Here is a 17,006-nt window from a genome sequence, read left to right as displayed (position 1 = left end):
AGAAACCCCCTTTTATCTGTCCTGGGACGAGCCCGCGGCTCCTCGGCAGCCGCATTTTCACTCCAATGAGAGACATGCAGTCGATGAGAAAGATAAGATGCTACCCCGGTCTGTATCTGGGGTGGAATCCGGGGGCGGCAGGGCCCGCCTGAGCGCGGGGGAAATGGGCCCGAGCTGGCTCGCTTAATTGATGGGATGGGCATAGACGAGATGCCCAGACTATTGGCGTGGTGGCTCGGGTGAAACTACCCCGAGACCCTCCCCGCATCGTCTGTATATCACCACACCACGCACCACCACAGCAATCACAACACCACAAATATCGAACAAAATGCCCTCCCCCACCCCCATCCACTCCAAAATCAACCTCCTCATCACCAACCTAATCAACATCAAAGACACCACGGGTACATTCCTCCTCCCTCTCTCGGACGGCCGCATCATCGACACCAAATCCTGGGATGGCTGGGAATGGACCCACGGAATCGGCCTCTACGGCATCTGGAAATACTACGAGATGACTGGATCCTCACATCTACTCCAAATCATCGAGGACTGGTTCGCCGCTCGCTTCGCCGAGGGCGGCACCACCAAGAACATCAACACCATGGCGGTCTTCCTAACCCTGGCCTACGTGTACGAGAAAACCGGCAACGTGACATATCTCCCCTGGCTGGATGCCTGGGCCGAATGGGCCATGTACGAGCTCCCGCGGACGAAATACGGCGGGATGCAACATGTCACGTACGTGACGGAGAACTACCAACAGCTGTGGGATGATACGTTGATGATGACTGTGATGCCGCTGGCCAAGATCGGGAAGTTGTTGAATCGGCCCGAGTATATTGCCGAGGCGAAGCGGCAGGTATTGTTGCATATTCAGTATTTGTTTGATACGAAGACGGGGTTGTGGTTTCATGGGTGGACGTTTGAGGATGGAGGGCATAATTTTGCGGGGCGAGGTGGGCGAGAGGGAATAGTTGGGTGACGATGGTGATTCCGGAGTTTGTGGAGTTGTTGGAGTTGAAGGAGGGGGATCCGATTCGGGTGCATTTGCTGGATACGTTGGAGGCACAGTGTGAGGCCCTGCAGAGGGTGCAGGAGGATGATGGGTTTTGGCATACTTTGCTGGATCATCCGGATTCGTATGTTGAGGCGTCGGCGACGGCGGGGTTCGCGTATGGGATTCTGAAGGCTGTGAGGAAGAGGTATCTGCCTGTGAGGTATCGGGGGGTGGCGGAGAAGGCTATTCGGGCTGTGTTGGGGGCGGTGGATGAGACGGGGGAGTTGCAGCAGACGAGTTTTGGGACGGGGATGGGTGATTGTTTGGATTTTTATAAGAGGATTCCGTTGACGGCCATGCCGTATGGGCAGGCGATGGCTATTATGGCGTTGGGGGAGTGGTTGAGGGGTGTTTGTAGGGTGATGGGTGGATTTATGGTATGGGATGAGCGGTTGGTTTGTTTTTGAGGAAGCTGTGAAAAGTGATGGTTTGTGATAGAAGGTGGTTGCTTGTATGGTTAGTTTCTGCTATGAGCATTCCTAGAGACTGGATGATAATCCGAGCAAGCTATTAGGCATAGAACTATGATATTCAGTGTGTGGTCAAGGCAAATGTTGCTATAGAAACCTCGTATCAGTAATCTCCTCCCACTGTTGCATAAATTCCAAGATCCATTTCCATAGCCTGGAATCAGTGACAAACAGCTCGCCCTCTTTTCGCAGACCCTGATGGGATGACGTGTATTGGATCTTCCACTGTGATACCAACGTCAACTTTCTTGCGATGGTTTCTTTGAATATCCTATCTCGAAAGTAACCACGCTCTGCCTTTTTGGTCTTCTCTAACGGCTCGTCGTCTATTTTAATTTCGCTGTACAACTGTACATAGTGAGGCGACGATCTTTGCTCTGATATCTCCCTCGTGGCCGTATGTATGTTTCCACGCTGCTGCAAAGAGGCTGTAGTCATTGAGAGAGTCAAAATTGAGAAGCCGCGTTAACAACCAGGAGCATCTCTGCTGTAGGATGCTGGCTGCATTATCACGAATCTCGCTCCGTTCTAGATTCGTGCTTTTGGAGACGGCAGAAACGAACCCGTTCCTGAAAGCAGCAACAAGAGATTCATTTAGCTCATCACGAGACTGTGGCAGACCTGGGGGAATCAACATCATAGCTTCCGGGACAGTTGAGGAGAATCCCCAGTCAATGATGCATGTAATGTTGTAATCGTCGTCAACATAGATATTATTGATGCTCAGGTCAGCATGACATAGCGGAAAAGACTGCGTATCAGTCTTTGGCAATTGTGATCGCCATACTGAGATGAGATTTCTGAGGGCATCTGCAACCACAATATAGTCGAGCCTATTGTCGGATGAATCAATCTTGTTTCCAATAGTGACAAAGTCATTCCACAGATTGCGTGCCTTATGGTACTGCTCAATCGACTCATAATCCCCACGGCTAGGGATTGGGGCGACGAAACAGTGGGGAGACAGTGGTAGGACTTCGGCATGTTCTTTCAACGCCGCGATGAGGCTGTCGAAGAACGGCGTCTCCGTGGTAAATGGTCCTCGCGTGACATCTTCAAGAGAGTGCCGATCGTGCAGGATGTGGCCGCACGAGAGACATTCACCCACTCGGAAAACTCCATCCCGTTCCAAGAGCGATCCTATTTGAGCGAAGCGTAATTGGGAGAGTTTGTAGGTCATGGCTCCCAGCTGACGAACGACTTTGGCTTTTAGATGTGCCGCCAGCTCAGGCTTTCCAAACCCTGGTTCTTTCCAGGCTTGTGCTAGTTGCCAGCCAGGCGCTTTGCTCATCAAGATGAATGGGATCCCGATGTCGTTTGGGGTAAAGCTTCTTTAAAGTGGCCGCTTCACTTTCCAACATTTTTGCAATGAGTTCCATTGGTATCGCAGCATAGCCGGTGTGTGGGGACCGCATAACCCATTGGACGCCATCTTCAAAGGTGAGAAAGACGGCCCAGTTGAAGCACCCACTTGCGGGGTGTTGATTGAGGTTACAGGTGCATGCAATGTCCTGTCGCAGACTGCTTGCAGTCCGACACAGGGCGTCGATATCGGATGCTGCATACCCGAATACACGAGGCTTTTGATCGGATGGCATGTCAGCGAGTTTTGTAGTTTGTTGCGTACTCCTATGGGCTAAGGGCTGTATCGAGTTAAGGGACGGAATGATCGTAGATGAAGCTGGTCATCCCTGCTGTCGGAGGGATGCACATGCGGAGAAGATATTAGCCCGACCTCCCGGGATGTTACTGATACCGCACGCTAGCTTGAAATGGTATAGACAGTATACATGGGGAAATTGGGTACGTACGAATCTAGATACAATGACACTTTTGTTGGTCTTTTCGGAATGCAGAGATGACTGGTATCATTGAGAGGGCTCTCAAGCCGGAGAAGTTGTTCTTTTGATATCCACAGCGTGATCTAATGACACCGGAGTCACTACACCTATATAGTACTAGCTGTACGTAAAAGGGGGTTTTAATAACATGCTCCGGGTAAATACCGTTCCGAGGATATTCCCGTCAAATGACCTTCTCTATCGATGGGCAGAGTTAAAAGAGATTCCCTATGCAAGTATTGTACACTCTCCTCGGCGGATCAATTTTTTCAAGGCATGGATATTTTCTATGATCAGCGGTGGAGGAATTTTGGGCTGCTTTGGGTTTATGTCGTCTTTAATGTGGGGTTGTGTTTGGGGTGGATTATTTTGGGAGAGTTAGGGCGTGGATGAGATGATGCTTAATTTGTTTGTGATTGAGTGGAGAATATATGCAGATTAAGCTACATGAACATGCTAGGCTGGTACGACCAAATGGTAACTTGACGGTTCATAAATAACACAAGGTTATGGTTTGCTAGTGGGACATGATAGTGTAAGGATGGTGATGAAGCTCGATGTGAACAATTAAAGACCAACATTCTCCGCCATCTTTCTCTGCACAAACCCTTCCATCTCCTGTCTTTCTTCCCGAGTCAACAGGCTTAGGCGGTCCTGTAAATCGCCTGTTCCAAAGAATCGACGATCAATTCTCGCCCAGTAGATCATGTCAAAAGCCCAGCTCCTCCTCGCTGCATAGCTGACCCAGAAATCACCACTCTCCCAGCTCGTTTTCATGTGCTGAGACAGTCGATCTTTCTCGGACATGATTCCCCGCTGGATAGCCACATCTTCCCGCACCTGGAGCTCTTCTAGAAATACTGGTAGGCGTTCTTGGTAAGCTCGTGTCCAGTCATTCAGACCAGCTTCCCAGTATTCTGGACGCTCGAGCAGCAGCCATGACGGAGGACTGTGCACAAATTCAGTTGGAGCAGCATAGGTAAACTCCCAGTCAATCGCCCCAACAACGGCGTAGTTGTACTCTGAGTTCGCGAGAACATTGGCAGGGCGCAGATCATCACAGAAAAGCTTGAAGGGACCATTGTCATGTGAACAAAGTCGATTCTCTCGTGCAAGTTTCCGGAATAAGCATCTTGCAATATATTTGGTCCTGCATTCCTCTTCAGAGTCAAACGCGTCGTTACGCTGCGAGGAGAGATGGGTCATATGTAGCTCTGCAAGCGCCAGAAAATAGGAAGACGCGGTTTCGAATGGTTGCTGTGGGAGGAGATGCTCGGGAACACAACCAAGCTGGACGAGCTCGTTCATGTTGATGGTCAGAGGACGGTGTGTGACGTCCCATTCCTCAAAGTCCTCATCTCCATTGCTTGTTAAGCAGCCAATCTTGCTGAAAGAAGGCCTGCCCAGCTGAAGCAAAATCTCTGCCATTTGACTGTAAGCGAACCTGAGCCTTTCGTCGGAGATATTAGGATCCAGGATAGGTCGGTCCTCATCCGCGCGACCTGGAATGTTTAGGGCATCGATGATATCGGAGTCGTTTTCCAAATATTCCATAATGATAAACGGCCCCAGTCCGGCCGGGATTTCCTCAGACTTTCCATGATACAGAACATGCGGAACCCGAATTGATGTGTTGTATTCGATGAATCGCATCACAGAGACCTCTCTGAGCAACTTCTCCTCTGGAAACATCGAAAAGCCCGCAGCCGGGAAGCGGATGACTGCTGATCCACCATCGAGGAATTTCATTCGGAGAATGACATTGAATGATCCTTTTCTTGGAGGGAACAGCTCCTCGGCCGGTCCTCCACGGTGCCTGATAATCAGCGCGCCAATGTCTCGAAAGACCTTTTCATTGAACAGCCTTTTCCTCCAGGCTGCAAATGTTTCGTCACTTTTCTTCCACGCGACCTCATCGTACCTCATGCGCTTTTCTGCCATGATTGGCTTAGTGGTGGGATGCATCGTGATGAATAACTTAGGATCATCAATCACTGCAGTTGTCAGTTGCGGGAAAGTGCTGTGCTGCTGTGCTCTTGCTGATCTGCACGCAGTCAGGTGATCGACATGGATCTCCGTCCTTTGCATCGCCGATACATAAAACACTCAATTCACTCGGGATTTATAGTCAACGTTATGGACATTAGCTCATTGTATCCACGGATGAAGCAGATTGATAGATAGTCAACTGCCGATCATGATAATGTTACACAGACTTGCTATTGGCAGGAAATGGAACAGAGCGATATTCACCATACATACTCCGGTTCCAGCTGAAGTGAACCTACTGATGAGGCGATTCACCCGTTCATCGTCATCTTCCTCGTCATCTTCCTCTGACAGATTCCTTCTGCTTGTTGTATTCCTCCTCTTTTCTCTTTGCCCATAGATACCCGACGCTTATTTCTCTCATTCAATGCAACGGTGAGAAACTTGAACAGACTTTGACCTTTCTTGATACTGTGTCTATTGCCTTCTCAAGACATAAATATTAACATGCCACCAAACGCTGAGCCAAGTGGTAAGTTTGACCCTACTTTTCATTTAAGGGTTTTTATAGCTGTCTCAATGCTAGGGTGGATACATACTAACTTGGTCATTAGACAACCCTAGAGACCAGGAAGCTCCATCCGACAGAACAGAAGTTTGCAACCAACACAACTACCCGGGCATTGGCTACACCAACAGATGCGTTCTGAATATCCAAAAGAGCGATGCTTTCTTGGCCAGTTGTCTGGGTTTGAAGTGGACCACCGACGTATACGCGCTCTATCATGAGGATCCAGTCACCAAGCCCCAGTTTGATAAGTGGTTGAAGTATCGCGCCTATTTGAAAAAGCTATTCAACCTCGCGCGACCACCTAATATTCATGGCATTGACTTGTTCAAACACTACCAGGATCCCCAGTTCAAGCCACTTCTCAATAACATATATCCCGCCAGAGTGGAAAAGACTTCGGAGAATTTGGTGAACCGTACCAACATTGTATCACTAGGTACCCTCTGGTATATTTACCAGCTCGTCAAGGGAAAGCGAGACCTCTTTCCCCGGTCCAGGGTTACTGACACAGGCACGGTCACTGAACTAGACCCGTATGACCTTCTCCATGCATGGAAGCTTCTCTCTGGGAAAATGTACCATCAGAAACAAAGGAACGTGCAGCCGAAAAAGGCTCAAGAGCTGGAATGGTGTACTTGCAAGTTGCACCCGGCAAACGAAGGCCGGCCTGTAGTCAAGTCGCCAGACAGTGGGGTTTCTGGGGCAGAATCTGTGAGGGATGAGACAGATGTGGGAACAGACACGAACTATGGCTATACAACCGAGGAAATGTATGAGGCAGATGATGAAGTCGAGTCATCACAGGAGCCACCGTCGGAGGATGAGACTTGGAACGAAATGACTGATGTGGAAATATTTGGTACGGTGGAGCAGGGGGAGGATCTTTGGAACGAGGAAGAAAACAGAGAGCTCTTTGGTACAGACGAGGAATCGGATCTTTGGGATGAGAAAGCCAATAATGAGCTCTTTGATATGACTTAGATACAACCAACAGTTGGCAAGTGCCGTTTGCATTTGAGCTGAGTTGTGATTATGTTTATTGCTAGTATATTCCATAGTGATGTCAGTAAATTCCAAGCATATTGTGTTGCATTAAACATGACCTCGAAGGGTACCTGGTTCATTTATTCTGAGTATTAGTTGTATCCAACATGGCCAAGATCATAATGATACTAAGTATAGAATAGAGGAAGTGTAACCCAATTAGATAAACTATAAACCTGTAAACCATCACCCTGCATCAACACTGTATGGAGCTTACTCTACACAGCAGTAATCCACAAAATCATTAGTATCTTCCATCATTCATTCAACAAATCAAATCTGATATAATTGGCCTGCTACCCAAAGTGAGGCGATGCAGCTATTGGTGAATACCTCCAACCCCGATGTGTTGTCTATCCCGGATCCCCGATCCTATTCGCCCCGCCCAGCCCCACCACCATCAAGACGTGGACAGCTTCACATCTCCAACTCCCACCTCTTACCTCCAACAACAGACAAACATCTAAAGACATGTCCTAACCTCAAACCAACACCCTCACCCCCTCCCACCCATTTCCACCAACTCCAAACCACCACACCACACCACACCAACAAAAAATCTACAAAAATGATCTTCAAAACCCTAACCCACCTCCTCAACACGCTCGACGAACTCACCGAAATCGGGCACTCCCTCCTCTCCAGCACCCTCATCGCCCAAAACTCTCACGGCGACCACCCCCTCTATACCAGCTACGCCCTCAGCCTAGCCTCCACCCTCCCCCCGCCGCCGCCGCCATCGCCATCTACCAAGCCATCGAAACCACCTCCCAACTGCGCCAAATAAACACGCACCTGGAGACCCTCAACACGACGTTAGCTAGCGATAACGCCCTCCGCGTGGCCTCGGAATTCCCCACCCTCGTTTACAACATGCTCTCGCATAAAATCAAGTCCGAGAGTGAGGATACGTGGTATTTGGTGTATCATCCGGATACGATCTGGAGACATGGGTTTGAGGAGTTGATTTTGAAGAGGGGGGTGTTGGGGGAGAGGTTTATTGGGTTGTTTCAGAGTTTGGATGCGGTGGTGGTTTATATGCAGGCTATGAGGAGGGTGCAGAGGGGGGGAAAGGGGGATGGGGATGGGGAGGCCGCATTTTAGGGTGTTGATTCCGGCGTATTATTCTATTACGGTGGCCACGGCGTTAAAGTTTCCGGAGGATATTGGGCCTTGGGATATTTATTGTGATGTGTTGAATGGGAGTCCCATGGTGAGGATGTATTTGCCGGGGGTGAAGGAGGGGGAAGTGGGGAATGTGGGGTTGTATGTCCCGCAGAAAGGGTTTTGGGAACAATGTGAGTATTCCTCGGGGGAGGAGAGAGGGTGGTTTGCTAATGGTTGTGGTGGTAGGGTTTGGGTTTGGGTCTGGGAAAGAGGATGTGCCGAGGGTGTTGGGGATTGATGCTGAGAAGAAGGATGAGTCGGTGGGGAAGGAGGGGAATGGAGAGGATAAAACTAAGGAACAGTCGGAGCAGCAGCGTGGGATGCCAGCGGAGGAGTATGAACTCAGTGGGGAGGAGTATATCTATGAAGAAGCTGATGATTTGGATCGGGCTTCCACGGTAGCTTCTGCTGGAGAGACAGATCCAAGACGCCATTCGCATCGTCGCAGGAGTGGTCGACATAGCGCTGCGTCGCAGAGCGGGTCGTACACGGGCAGTGATTTCTTCTCGGTGTATTCGTGGACGTCGAGTCAGAGCTCCCATGGTTCGCGCAGGAGACGCAGACGTCGGCATGCCAGTCAGAATGGGTCTAGTACTTGACTAGCATTAAGACGAGCTATCATCCCACCAGAGACTTTCTGCTTCGGGCTGATATACGAGAACTCGTCCCGAAACAAGAATTGGAAACTTTGCCGACAGTATCGATATCTTGAGCATATCTGATGAACTTTTTGTCTCGTGAGGCAGCTTGGGATCATGTACTTGGCTTGGGATGTCTCTCCGATGCTGGCATCAGGAGATACACTGTGACATTTGCTGACCAACTGGAACATTCTTGATCGTTGCAAGGCTGGAATCTACTTCAGGTCTTCTGAAAAAAAGCAGGCCCTATCTACCATTCTTAGAGTCTTCGATCACCGATTCGCATGCAAGAGTTCAGACAAGTATGTTTCTTCATTCTCGCAATTAAACTACATAATCGATGGACTAATTTGGGCATAGAACGGTTTCTACATTACTGCAGGGTACTTGCTTGCCTGCTTGTTTTGTGGCAAACAACTTTGATCTATTGCTGGGTTGCTTAGGAGTTCTCATGAGACATCTGCCTTGGGAGCACACACGGCGAATTGATATTAATAACAACTATGATTGTAATCAGTCCGATCTGATCCTATATGAAAATGCAGTAATTACACCCAGCAAATTCGACCAAGCATTTATAATAAAAGTCCTGGTTCTAAAATGATCAATGTATACTTAATTAAGTACTCATGTCTGTTGTAGACATCAGCATAATGGATCATCCGTAGGATCCCATGAGTTCTTTGTCAGTAAACTCTAACTACTTTACTAGTAACTAGGCAGGATGTATCTCTTTCATTACCTGGTAGTATCATTGGCATTATTTGATGTTGATAAACAAGTTTTTGTCTACTCCATTGCTTTCTACCTATAAATGACCAATCAGAACACAGCAACCCCCTGCAGGCGGTGAGGGGGATAATCAGGAGGCTGGACGCACTCAGCTTGAGCAATCAACTTCAATCAACGGTATCAACTGTATCATCCAGATCAAAAGGCCCCATACCTCGGTCATGCTTTTCGGATAGAAAAGTCCTGTGAATTCGGGTTGCGCGATCCCGTCATGTCGCGTCCCTCTCTGCCCCTCCTTCGGGGTACCACGACTTTAGAGTCAGCCCTGGAAGAAGAAGAAGACATGCTCCTGGATCTCGACTACCCCGAGCAACGGATCGACTTTTTCGTCTCCCTTTACAGTCGCCGCACCGATATTGAAAAGATTGCAGCTGGGCATCTCGGGCTGCGTTCCTGCCGGCTTGGAGCCGTCAATGAATGGATACATGGCAGCTTCAACGTCTGCATTCCAATCTATGTCAGCGACGAAACTCGGCCCCGGGCCGTCGTTCGATTTCCCCTGCCGTACAAAGTAGGCGAGATCAAGAATCCAGGCAACGTGGATGAAAAACTTCGTTGCGAAGCGGCAACTTTCATTTGGATGCGGGAGCATTGCCCGGAGATTCCGATTCCTCGATTATGGGGGTTTGGACTGGTACGGGGTCAGAGTGTATGCATGATCCTTTGATTAGGCTTTGAACGAACCACCTATTAATATGCATCAGTTTTCAGTACCGGAGAATGTCCCTCTGGGAAAGAGGTTCCTCTGGTCGCTCAAGCGGTGTATATCATGGCTTCTGGGTCGCCCGCTGTCCTGTCGCTATGTTGATCATCGCCGTTCGACCATGCTGGAGAATGGTTACTTGGTCATGGACTATGTTGGTGGGCCTGATCTTCAAATGCTGTCCGAGACATGGGATCGAGATCGCCATCATCAAGAGAAAAGAAAGAATCTCTTCCGGGGTCTCTCTCGGATCATGCTTTCAATGAGTCAGACACCTCTGCCCCGGATCGGATCCTGGACAATGGATTCGCACGGGGTTTTGCAGCTGTCCAACCGACCTTTAGGTCTTCGACTGCATCAGCTGGAAAATGGCGGGATCCCTACGAATATCAATCGAAGGTTGACTTATGCGACCGCCGATGCATACTATCTGGATAGCTTGTCCTGTCACGACAGTCGCATCCGTTATCAACCAAACTCCTTGATGGATCATGAGGATGGCCAGGCTGACCATCATGCGGGCGCTTTTACCGCACTTCAGTAACCGAGAGTTTCGGGAAGGCCCATTCTTCTACAGACTGACGGATCTTCATCCCAGTAATATCTTCGTGGACACCGACTGGAATATCAAATGTGTGATTGACCTGGAATGGGCATGTTCCCTCCCGGCGGAAACCCTACGACCTCCGTATTGGTTGACCGGTCGTTCTGTGGACGATCTAACAGACGAACATCTGGAAGAATTTGCCCGGGCACATGAGTTTGTGGAGGTTTTCGAGGAAGAAGAGAAATTAGTCCCCCCAATCAACGACGACCATTCGTACCGGACCAATCTCATGAGAAGGGGTTGGCAGATTGGAAACTTCTGGTACTTTCAGGCCTTGGACAGCCCAAAGGGGTTATATAACCTCTTTGAACAGCACATTCATCCCATATTCGCATCTAATACCAGTGTTGGTTCGCACTTTTCACGGATTGTATCGGACTATTGGGCTGCCGATGTGGAGGCAGTCATTGCGAGAAGCTCAGAGACAAGGAGGAGTATGAGAAGAAGCTGGGACAGCGATTCGAGGGGGCCGCCGATTTCAGTGCAGACAATCTTGGGAAAGCTAACGAGTCAGAGGCATGAGTGCATGGTGACCGGACAACAGCAGCACATGGATTTGAGGGTAATAATCGGTCTAGCAGTGCCAGACATGATATCGAATCGTAGCAAACCACGTCTCTTGCGGGGTAAAGCCTGGCCAGGGGTATCTGGCCAATCCTGTTCCTCTTTTTCCGATGCAGAAGAACCTAGCGCTTCCCATAAGGCTCCGGCCCTGCCCCTCAACATGTTGCGCGGACCTTGCTGTAGCACTCTGACCGATACCTCTTGTAAGGATTCGTTGACATTTCTGATCAGAAGCAATTTAATCAGAAGCAATTTGATCTGTTTAGAAATATCATCCCCATCAAAATATTCACTCACCGAGCCGTGTGTAAACGTTCCATCTCTGAAGGTGGGAAACATACATCCGGTGTTGCACCAGAGTGGTTGACAGAGACACGGATCAAACCATGCCTCGAGAAGACGACACGCAAAAGAAGGCGGCCGCGGGGATCGCAGCAGCCAAGCTGGCCGAGGAGCAGCGCAAGCGCGAGGACCGGGCTGCTGTCACACAAGGCCTGACGGATGCCGCGACGATGAAGCAGCTGTCATCTTCGGGATATGAGGCCAAGGCTTGAAGGAAAAAATAGTGGTAGAAGGGCTTATGGCGCAGGACTTGTGGAGTGATGTGATCGGTTTCTCGCTCGGTGGACTTCTGTGGAGATACTGCAATAGATGAGTTGGAGATGAAGAAGGATGTTGCTGCCTGAGGGATAAGGCATGCGGATTTGCTTCGGAGGGGATGAATAGAAATGCCGATGCCCATGATTGATCTACTGACTGCATGTCCCTTGCCCACCAACAACACCATGCCAGGGAGTATGGCCAAACTTCCTTTTCGACCACAGCTCCGCACATTTTCTCTTCTGTACAAGCCTCGCACAACCTTTCGAGGGGTGAGCTTGGAACTCCCGTCCGACACTCCCATCGAAGAAGAAGTCATCCCTGGCTATGACCCAAGGTCGTATTTCCCCGTAGAACCGGGCTACGTCTTCAATCAACGATTCGAAGCATTATCCAAGCTAGGTTGGGGGAGCGGCTCCACGGTCTGGCTTGTCCGTGATCTTCATCGGTAAGTGGCGGCGGCCATGTGTTCCTGTTACTTCCACTAATCCCGTCGCGACATAGCTGGAGGTTTCAATCCGAACGTTATTTGACCTTGAAGGTCGGGAATTGCGACTTCAAAGACAAAGAGGCGGCATCGCATGAGGCCCGGATTGAGGACCATATTGCCCATGCCAATCCTCATCACGATGGTTGCAACTACGTCCGAACCTGGACGGAGAGATTCGAGGAACAAAGCGCACATGGTACGCATATCTTCTTAGCTTATGAGCCGATGCGAGAGCCACTGGGCCTGTTCCAAAACCGCTGCCGAAACCAGCGTCTTCCTCTGGGCCTCCTCAAGGGTTACGTAAAGCTTCTTCTGAAGGGTTTAGATTATCTACACTCGGAATGTAATGTTATTCATACAGGCAAGTCTCGCTCTTAACACCCCGACTGCGGTCTACCTTACTGACTGTCCGTAGATTTGAAAGTAGATAATATGCTAGTAACATTTGAGAATTCTAGCGTACTGCAGGATTTCGTGCAGGCTCAGCCGTCCAATCCAATGCCACGAAAAGTCAAGAATAGGCGCACCATATACTTGTCCCACAATGACTTTGGACCTCTGAGGTCTTTTTACATACTGCCCAAAATCACTGACTTTGGGCTCGCACACCACCAAGGAACTTCCTCGGTGCTGAATAGACATCCAATTCAACCTGATGAATACCGGGCCCCGGAAGTCATCCTCGGTGCTGGCTGGACATATAGTGCTGATATATGGAACCTGGGGCTCCTTGTTAGTGAGACCCCTGTGAAATGTAGTTCTCTGCTAACACTCGCAGATGTGGAACTTGCTTGAGCATCGAGATCTACTCTCCAGTATCACCAGTCAGGGCACATAGTCCCCTGCTGCACATCTCGCGGAGATGATCGCATTACTTGGCCCACCGCCTGCAGAGCTGAAGCGTCGAGAAAGGGACGGTCTCAACTGGAACTGGGCTCCAGCTGTTCACAATGATGAGGGCAAGCTTTGTTCGACTGCGTCAGACTGGTTTGGGGGTCCGTTCTTCGATGAGAATGGTATACAATCTGGTTTTTCTCCTATCCACAGTTTCGCTAATGATCTTAGGGGAATTCATGCATAATCACTTGATCCCACACACATTGAAAATTGAGGATACAGTCAAAGCACTGGATGGAGAGCAAAAGGATCAGTTCCTGTCGTTTGCGAGAAAAATGCTTCAGTGGCTTCCCGATGACAGGAAGACAGCAAAAGGACTGATTGAGGATCCATGGCTGAGTGATGATTCGATCCGACGTGGTGTTTAATGATATACCTAGTGAATGATAAGCGCATTCTATCCTCATAATGCATGGTATCCTTGTTCAGGACTAGCTTGGCTAATCCCACACTACTGAGCCCTACAGACATATAAACAGTCACCGCCCAGCAATCCAAACCTATGCCCCCCAATCAACCAACATAAATGCAATAGATCTTCCAATCACCCAGACCCCGCCAAAAGATACTCCGGAACGACCACCACCCTCTTCATCTCCGCCATGGTCTCCTCCCAAACCCCCTCTCGAAACCGTTTCCCCTCCTCGGATTCAAAAAACGGATGCATCCTATGTCAATCAGCACACCACCACACCCCCAACGAAAAGAAAGAATCAAACTCACCTCTCAACCTCCTCATCCCCAAAAAACACCCCATGACTATCCCTCCCCACCACAACCCCGGCATTCACCACCAACCCCGCCGCCTCCTCCGCACTCTTACTCATCAGTTTCTGATACACCCAAACCAGCGGGACATACCACACAGGCAAATTCCTCGCCAGACCTGTCCGCACCGCCCCCGGACAAACCATATTCACGACCACCTTTCCATCCTCCAATCTCTTACCCAACTCATAAAAAAACCCCAAACATAGCAACTTCACCTCCCCATACCGCTTCATCATATCATACCTCTCTTCCTCATCCAACACCCCAAAATCCCCCCGGCCCTACCCGATCCCACATCCTTCAGCATCTGATCTCCTCGTTGAATATCAATAACCTCATACGCCTTCCGACTTCCCACCCACGTCACCCTCCCCGCACTCCTCTCCAACAACCCCAACAACTCCAAGAGTAATAACACATTCGAAAGAAACATATTCTGCACCGTCCTTTCATGCCCCTCCACCCCCCTTTCAAACCCCGCGAAGAACGCACTCCCAGCATTCAAAACAAGCAAGTCCAGAACATCCACCTCTTTACGAATCTCGTTCGCGAAAGACCGTACACTACCGTAGGAAGACAGATCGAGATGTTCAATCCGGATATTTGTCTTGGTGGAGGGGAATTCCGCGAGGAGGGCCTCCCGGGCCGAAGCAGCAGAGGTGGGGTTTCGACACGCTAGGATTAGGGTGCCCGTACCGTTTTGTAGACGGAGGAGGTGGCGGGCTGTGGCGAGACCGATGCCTGTGTTTGCGCCGGTGATGATGGTGGTGCGGTGGGTGAAGGTGGTTTGGGAGGACATGTTTAGGGTTTGGGTTGGTTAAGAGAAATGTGTAAGGAAGGTGGGATGTATGGTAGAGAAGCGGTTATATGTTTAGACTTGATTTGTCATGTTTTCGAGGGATTCGGGGAAGGATGCAAGCTAGGCCTAGGTGGTTAGTAGTTTAATGATTGTATTGTTGGTGTGCACTGTGCTGACCGGAAGAGCCCTATCCGGGCCCGCTGCCCTCGGGGGGTGTGCAGTCCGTGGTCCGGGCTCTTATCTTCGAGCCTAAGTACTACCTATCTATCTATCCAATTCTATCTAGTAGAGATAAATATACCACCGATCCTTAGTGTTCTTTCATATATAAACATACACCAATGATGCTTTTGACATTCAATCCCACATTTATGTCATGTTATGTTATGTTGTTACTACTATCCAACCCTAAATATCCACCAAAACATCCATATCATCAACCGCCCCCCCCATCCCCGGGGGGGGGGGGAATCTACATCTCCAAAGAAATAACCCTCCCCTTGGGCCCCCCACACTCATACAAAGCCAACAACCTCCTCTCATCCAACGCAAAAACCCCCGGCCAATGACTCATCTCCGCACACACCGTGGTCGGCCTCGTCCACATCACCCGTCCCTCACACGGCATCCCCGCAAACACCACCTTCACACAGGCATTCCCCGTCCAACTAACCTCCCCACAATCCTCATCCGTCATAAACACCACCGCCAGAGACCCATCCCCTAGACTCGCAATCTGCGGCGCCCCCGCATTATGTCCCCTCGGCGGCACATACACCGTCTGCCTCCACCCCCAACTCTCCCCATCATCATAACTAAGCAACATCTCCACATCAAACGTCCCATAACTCGTCGTCTCAAACACCATAACCAACACCTCCCGACCATTATCCCACGTGCGCGCAATCCCATTCATCCCGTCGCGACGCGCATCTTCCGCCCCGTGCAGACATATCGGTTCCGACCAGGTACTTCCCTGATCATACGACCGCACCAGCATCGTACACTGATTATCATGCGCGAACTCCTGCGAGTACGTCAGTTGGATTTCGCCCGGTCGACGCCCAACTCTCATGAACGGTTCCCAGATTCCCATCGGGGCGGGTTTCTCCGCGGCCTGGGACGCAAACGACCATGTTTGGCCGCTGTCGAAGGATCGGCATACGGTGATGCGGAAGTGCGTGGGGCCCGAGGGTCCGATGTCGTGGTTGCGGAATGCGGCGAGGACGGTGCCGGGGGAGACTTCCAGCAGGAACATGTTGTCGACGTCGCCGTGGCCGCGCGTCACTTCGCCGTGGTCGGTGAAGGTGTGGCCGTTGTCGGTGCTGATGGAGACGAGGAGGGCGCGTTCCCCGCCGCCGTAGAAGCGCGTGAAGGAGGCGAGGATTCGGCCGTCGCTGAGACGGGCGAGACGCGGGTAGGTGCCTGAGGGGTGGTTGGAGAGGAGGCGTTCGTCCGGGTGGATGATGCGGTTGCCGGTTAGGCGGTTGTCCTCGCTGGGTGGAGGGGGTTGTTGGTAGGGGTGCTGGCCATGGTGGTGATCGAGACCAAAGGAGTTGAGGATCTTTTGGCCAAAATGTCCGGGCATGGTGGTGATGTATACACTGTACAGAGATGGAGGGTAGAGATGGAGGTAGGGTTGGTGGGGATGGACCCTGGATATGACAAGGCGGGGTAGGGGTTATTTATGGGATGGGAGGGCGAGACTCAGGAGAAGTGGAGTAAAGTGTGGCTGGGGATGACGTCATCGGGATCAGCCGGCTGAAACACGGTTGCCTGACTGCTGCTATTTCGGTAGTTGGCTAGGTTCTTGGTGGCAGTGATGGGCATTAAAGAGTGGGGATGGAACTATGTATCTGGTGTGGCTGGACGAGGTAGGGCTGATCCGAGTGACATAGCAACCACGCGGGTTGATTGGTGAGGGGTTACGTCGTATGCTGATGTTACCCATTAATATTCATCAGCCATGATTAGGATAAGAGCAGGGCCAGGATGGA

General features: G+C 50.4%; 10 protein-coding genes across 10 annotated transcripts; 6 read left to right on the top strand and 4 right to left on the bottom strand.

The window, feature by feature from the left end:
- Positions 1–326: 326 nt before the first annotated feature.
- Positions 327–1,643, top strand: BO94DRAFT_563499 (glycoside hydrolase family 88/105 protein; the record flags this gene model as incomplete). Its single annotated transcript, XM_025614363.1, has 3 exons — positions 327–927; positions 963–1,422; positions 1,599–1,643. Exons 1-3 carry the CDS (start codon positions 332–334, stop codon positions 1,641–1,643), a joined length of 1,101 nt encoding a protein of 366 aa, XP_025470719.1. The 5' UTR covers positions 327–331.
- Positions 1,603–3,187, bottom strand: BO94DRAFT_315554 (uncharacterized protein). Its single transcript, XM_025606852.1, has one exon. It carries the CDS (start codon positions 2,822–2,824, stop codon positions 1,865–1,867), a length of 960 nt encoding a protein of 319 aa, XP_025470718.1. The 5' UTR covers positions 2,825–3,187; the 3' UTR covers positions 1,603–1,864.
- A 685-nt stretch (positions 3,188–3,872) lies between these two features.
- On the bottom strand, positions 3,873–5,361 carry BO94DRAFT_531939 (uncharacterized protein). Its single transcript, XM_025611012.1, has one exon. The coding sequence runs from the start codon at positions 5,337–5,339 to the stop codon at positions 3,942–3,944; it is 1,398 nt and encodes a 465-aa protein (XP_025470717.1). The 5' UTR covers positions 5,340–5,361; the 3' UTR covers positions 3,873–3,941.
- A 509-nt stretch (positions 5,362–5,870) lies between these two features.
- On the top strand, positions 5,871–6,915 carry BO94DRAFT_572500 (uncharacterized protein; the record flags this gene model as incomplete). Its single annotated transcript, XM_025614926.1, has 2 exons — positions 5,871–5,895; positions 5,978–6,915. The coding sequence occupies 2 exons, from the start codon at positions 5,871–5,873 to the stop codon at positions 6,913–6,915; spliced, it is 963 nt and encodes a 320-aa protein (XP_025470716.1).
- A 376-nt stretch (positions 6,916–7,291) lies between these two features.
- BO94DRAFT_572499 (uncharacterized protein) lies at positions 7,292–8,034 on the top strand (the record flags this gene model as incomplete). The annotated part of the gene is made up of 1 exon (XM_025614925.1): positions 7,292–8,034. The coding sequence occupies one exon, from the start codon at positions 7,292–7,294 to the stop codon at positions 7,763–7,765; it is 474 nt and encodes a 157-aa protein (XP_025470715.1). The 3' UTR covers positions 7,766–8,034.
- Positions 8,035–8,188: 154 nt separating this feature from the next.
- BO94DRAFT_582369 (uncharacterized protein) lies at positions 8,189–8,744 on the top strand (the record flags this gene model as incomplete). Its single annotated transcript, XM_025615473.1, has 2 exons — positions 8,189–8,276; positions 8,332–8,744. 2 exons carry the CDS (start codon positions 8,189–8,191, stop codon positions 8,742–8,744), a joined length of 501 nt encoding a protein of 166 aa, XP_025470714.1.
- A 1,045-nt stretch (positions 8,745–9,789) lies between these two features.
- BO94DRAFT_612638 (uncharacterized protein) lies at positions 9,790–12,006 on the top strand (the record flags this gene model as incomplete). The annotated part of the gene is made up of 4 exons (XM_025616684.1): positions 9,790–10,227; positions 10,283–10,722; positions 10,787–11,322; positions 11,813–12,006. The coding sequence occupies 4 exons, from the start codon at positions 9,790–9,792 to the stop codon at positions 12,004–12,006; spliced, it is 1,608 nt and encodes a 535-aa protein (XP_025470713.1).
- Positions 12,007–12,237: 231 nt separating this feature from the next.
- On the top strand, positions 12,238–13,807 carry BO94DRAFT_553826 (CMGC protein kinase; the record flags this gene model as incomplete). The annotated part of the gene is made up of 5 exons (XM_025613678.1): positions 12,238–12,500; positions 12,557–12,903; positions 12,958–13,274; positions 13,381–13,558; positions 13,608–13,807. The coding sequence occupies 5 exons, from the start codon at positions 12,238–12,240 to the stop codon at positions 13,805–13,807; spliced, it is 1,305 nt and encodes a 434-aa protein (XP_025470712.1).
- BO94DRAFT_621421 (NAD(P)-binding protein) lies at positions 13,618–15,009 on the bottom strand (the record flags this gene model as incomplete). The annotated part of the gene is made up of 3 exons (XM_025616997.1): positions 13,618–14,107; positions 14,163–14,491; positions 14,545–15,009. 3 exons carry the CDS (start codon positions 15,007–15,009, stop codon positions 13,984–13,986), a joined length of 918 nt encoding a protein of 305 aa, XP_025470711.1. The 3' UTR covers positions 13,618–13,983.
- Positions 15,010–15,462: 453 nt separating this feature from the next.
- BO94DRAFT_531934 (sialidase family protein) lies at positions 15,463–16,682 on the bottom strand. The gene has a single exon (XM_025611011.1). The coding sequence runs from the start codon at positions 16,595–16,597 to the stop codon at positions 15,482–15,484; it is 1,116 nt and encodes a 371-aa protein (XP_025470710.1). The 5' UTR covers positions 16,598–16,682; the 3' UTR covers positions 15,463–15,481.
- Between the last annotated feature and the right edge of the window lie 324 nt (positions 16,683–17,006).

This window comes from Aspergillus sclerotioniger, assembly GCF_003184525.1.
Source record: "Aspergillus sclerotioniger CBS 115572 chromosome Unknown BO94scaffold_5, whole genome shotgun sequence".
Taxonomy (NCBI): Eukaryota; Fungi; Ascomycota; class Eurotiomycetes; order Eurotiales; family Aspergillaceae; genus Aspergillus; species Aspergillus sclerotioniger.
This window is presented reverse-complemented; position numbering and strand designations above follow the sequence as displayed.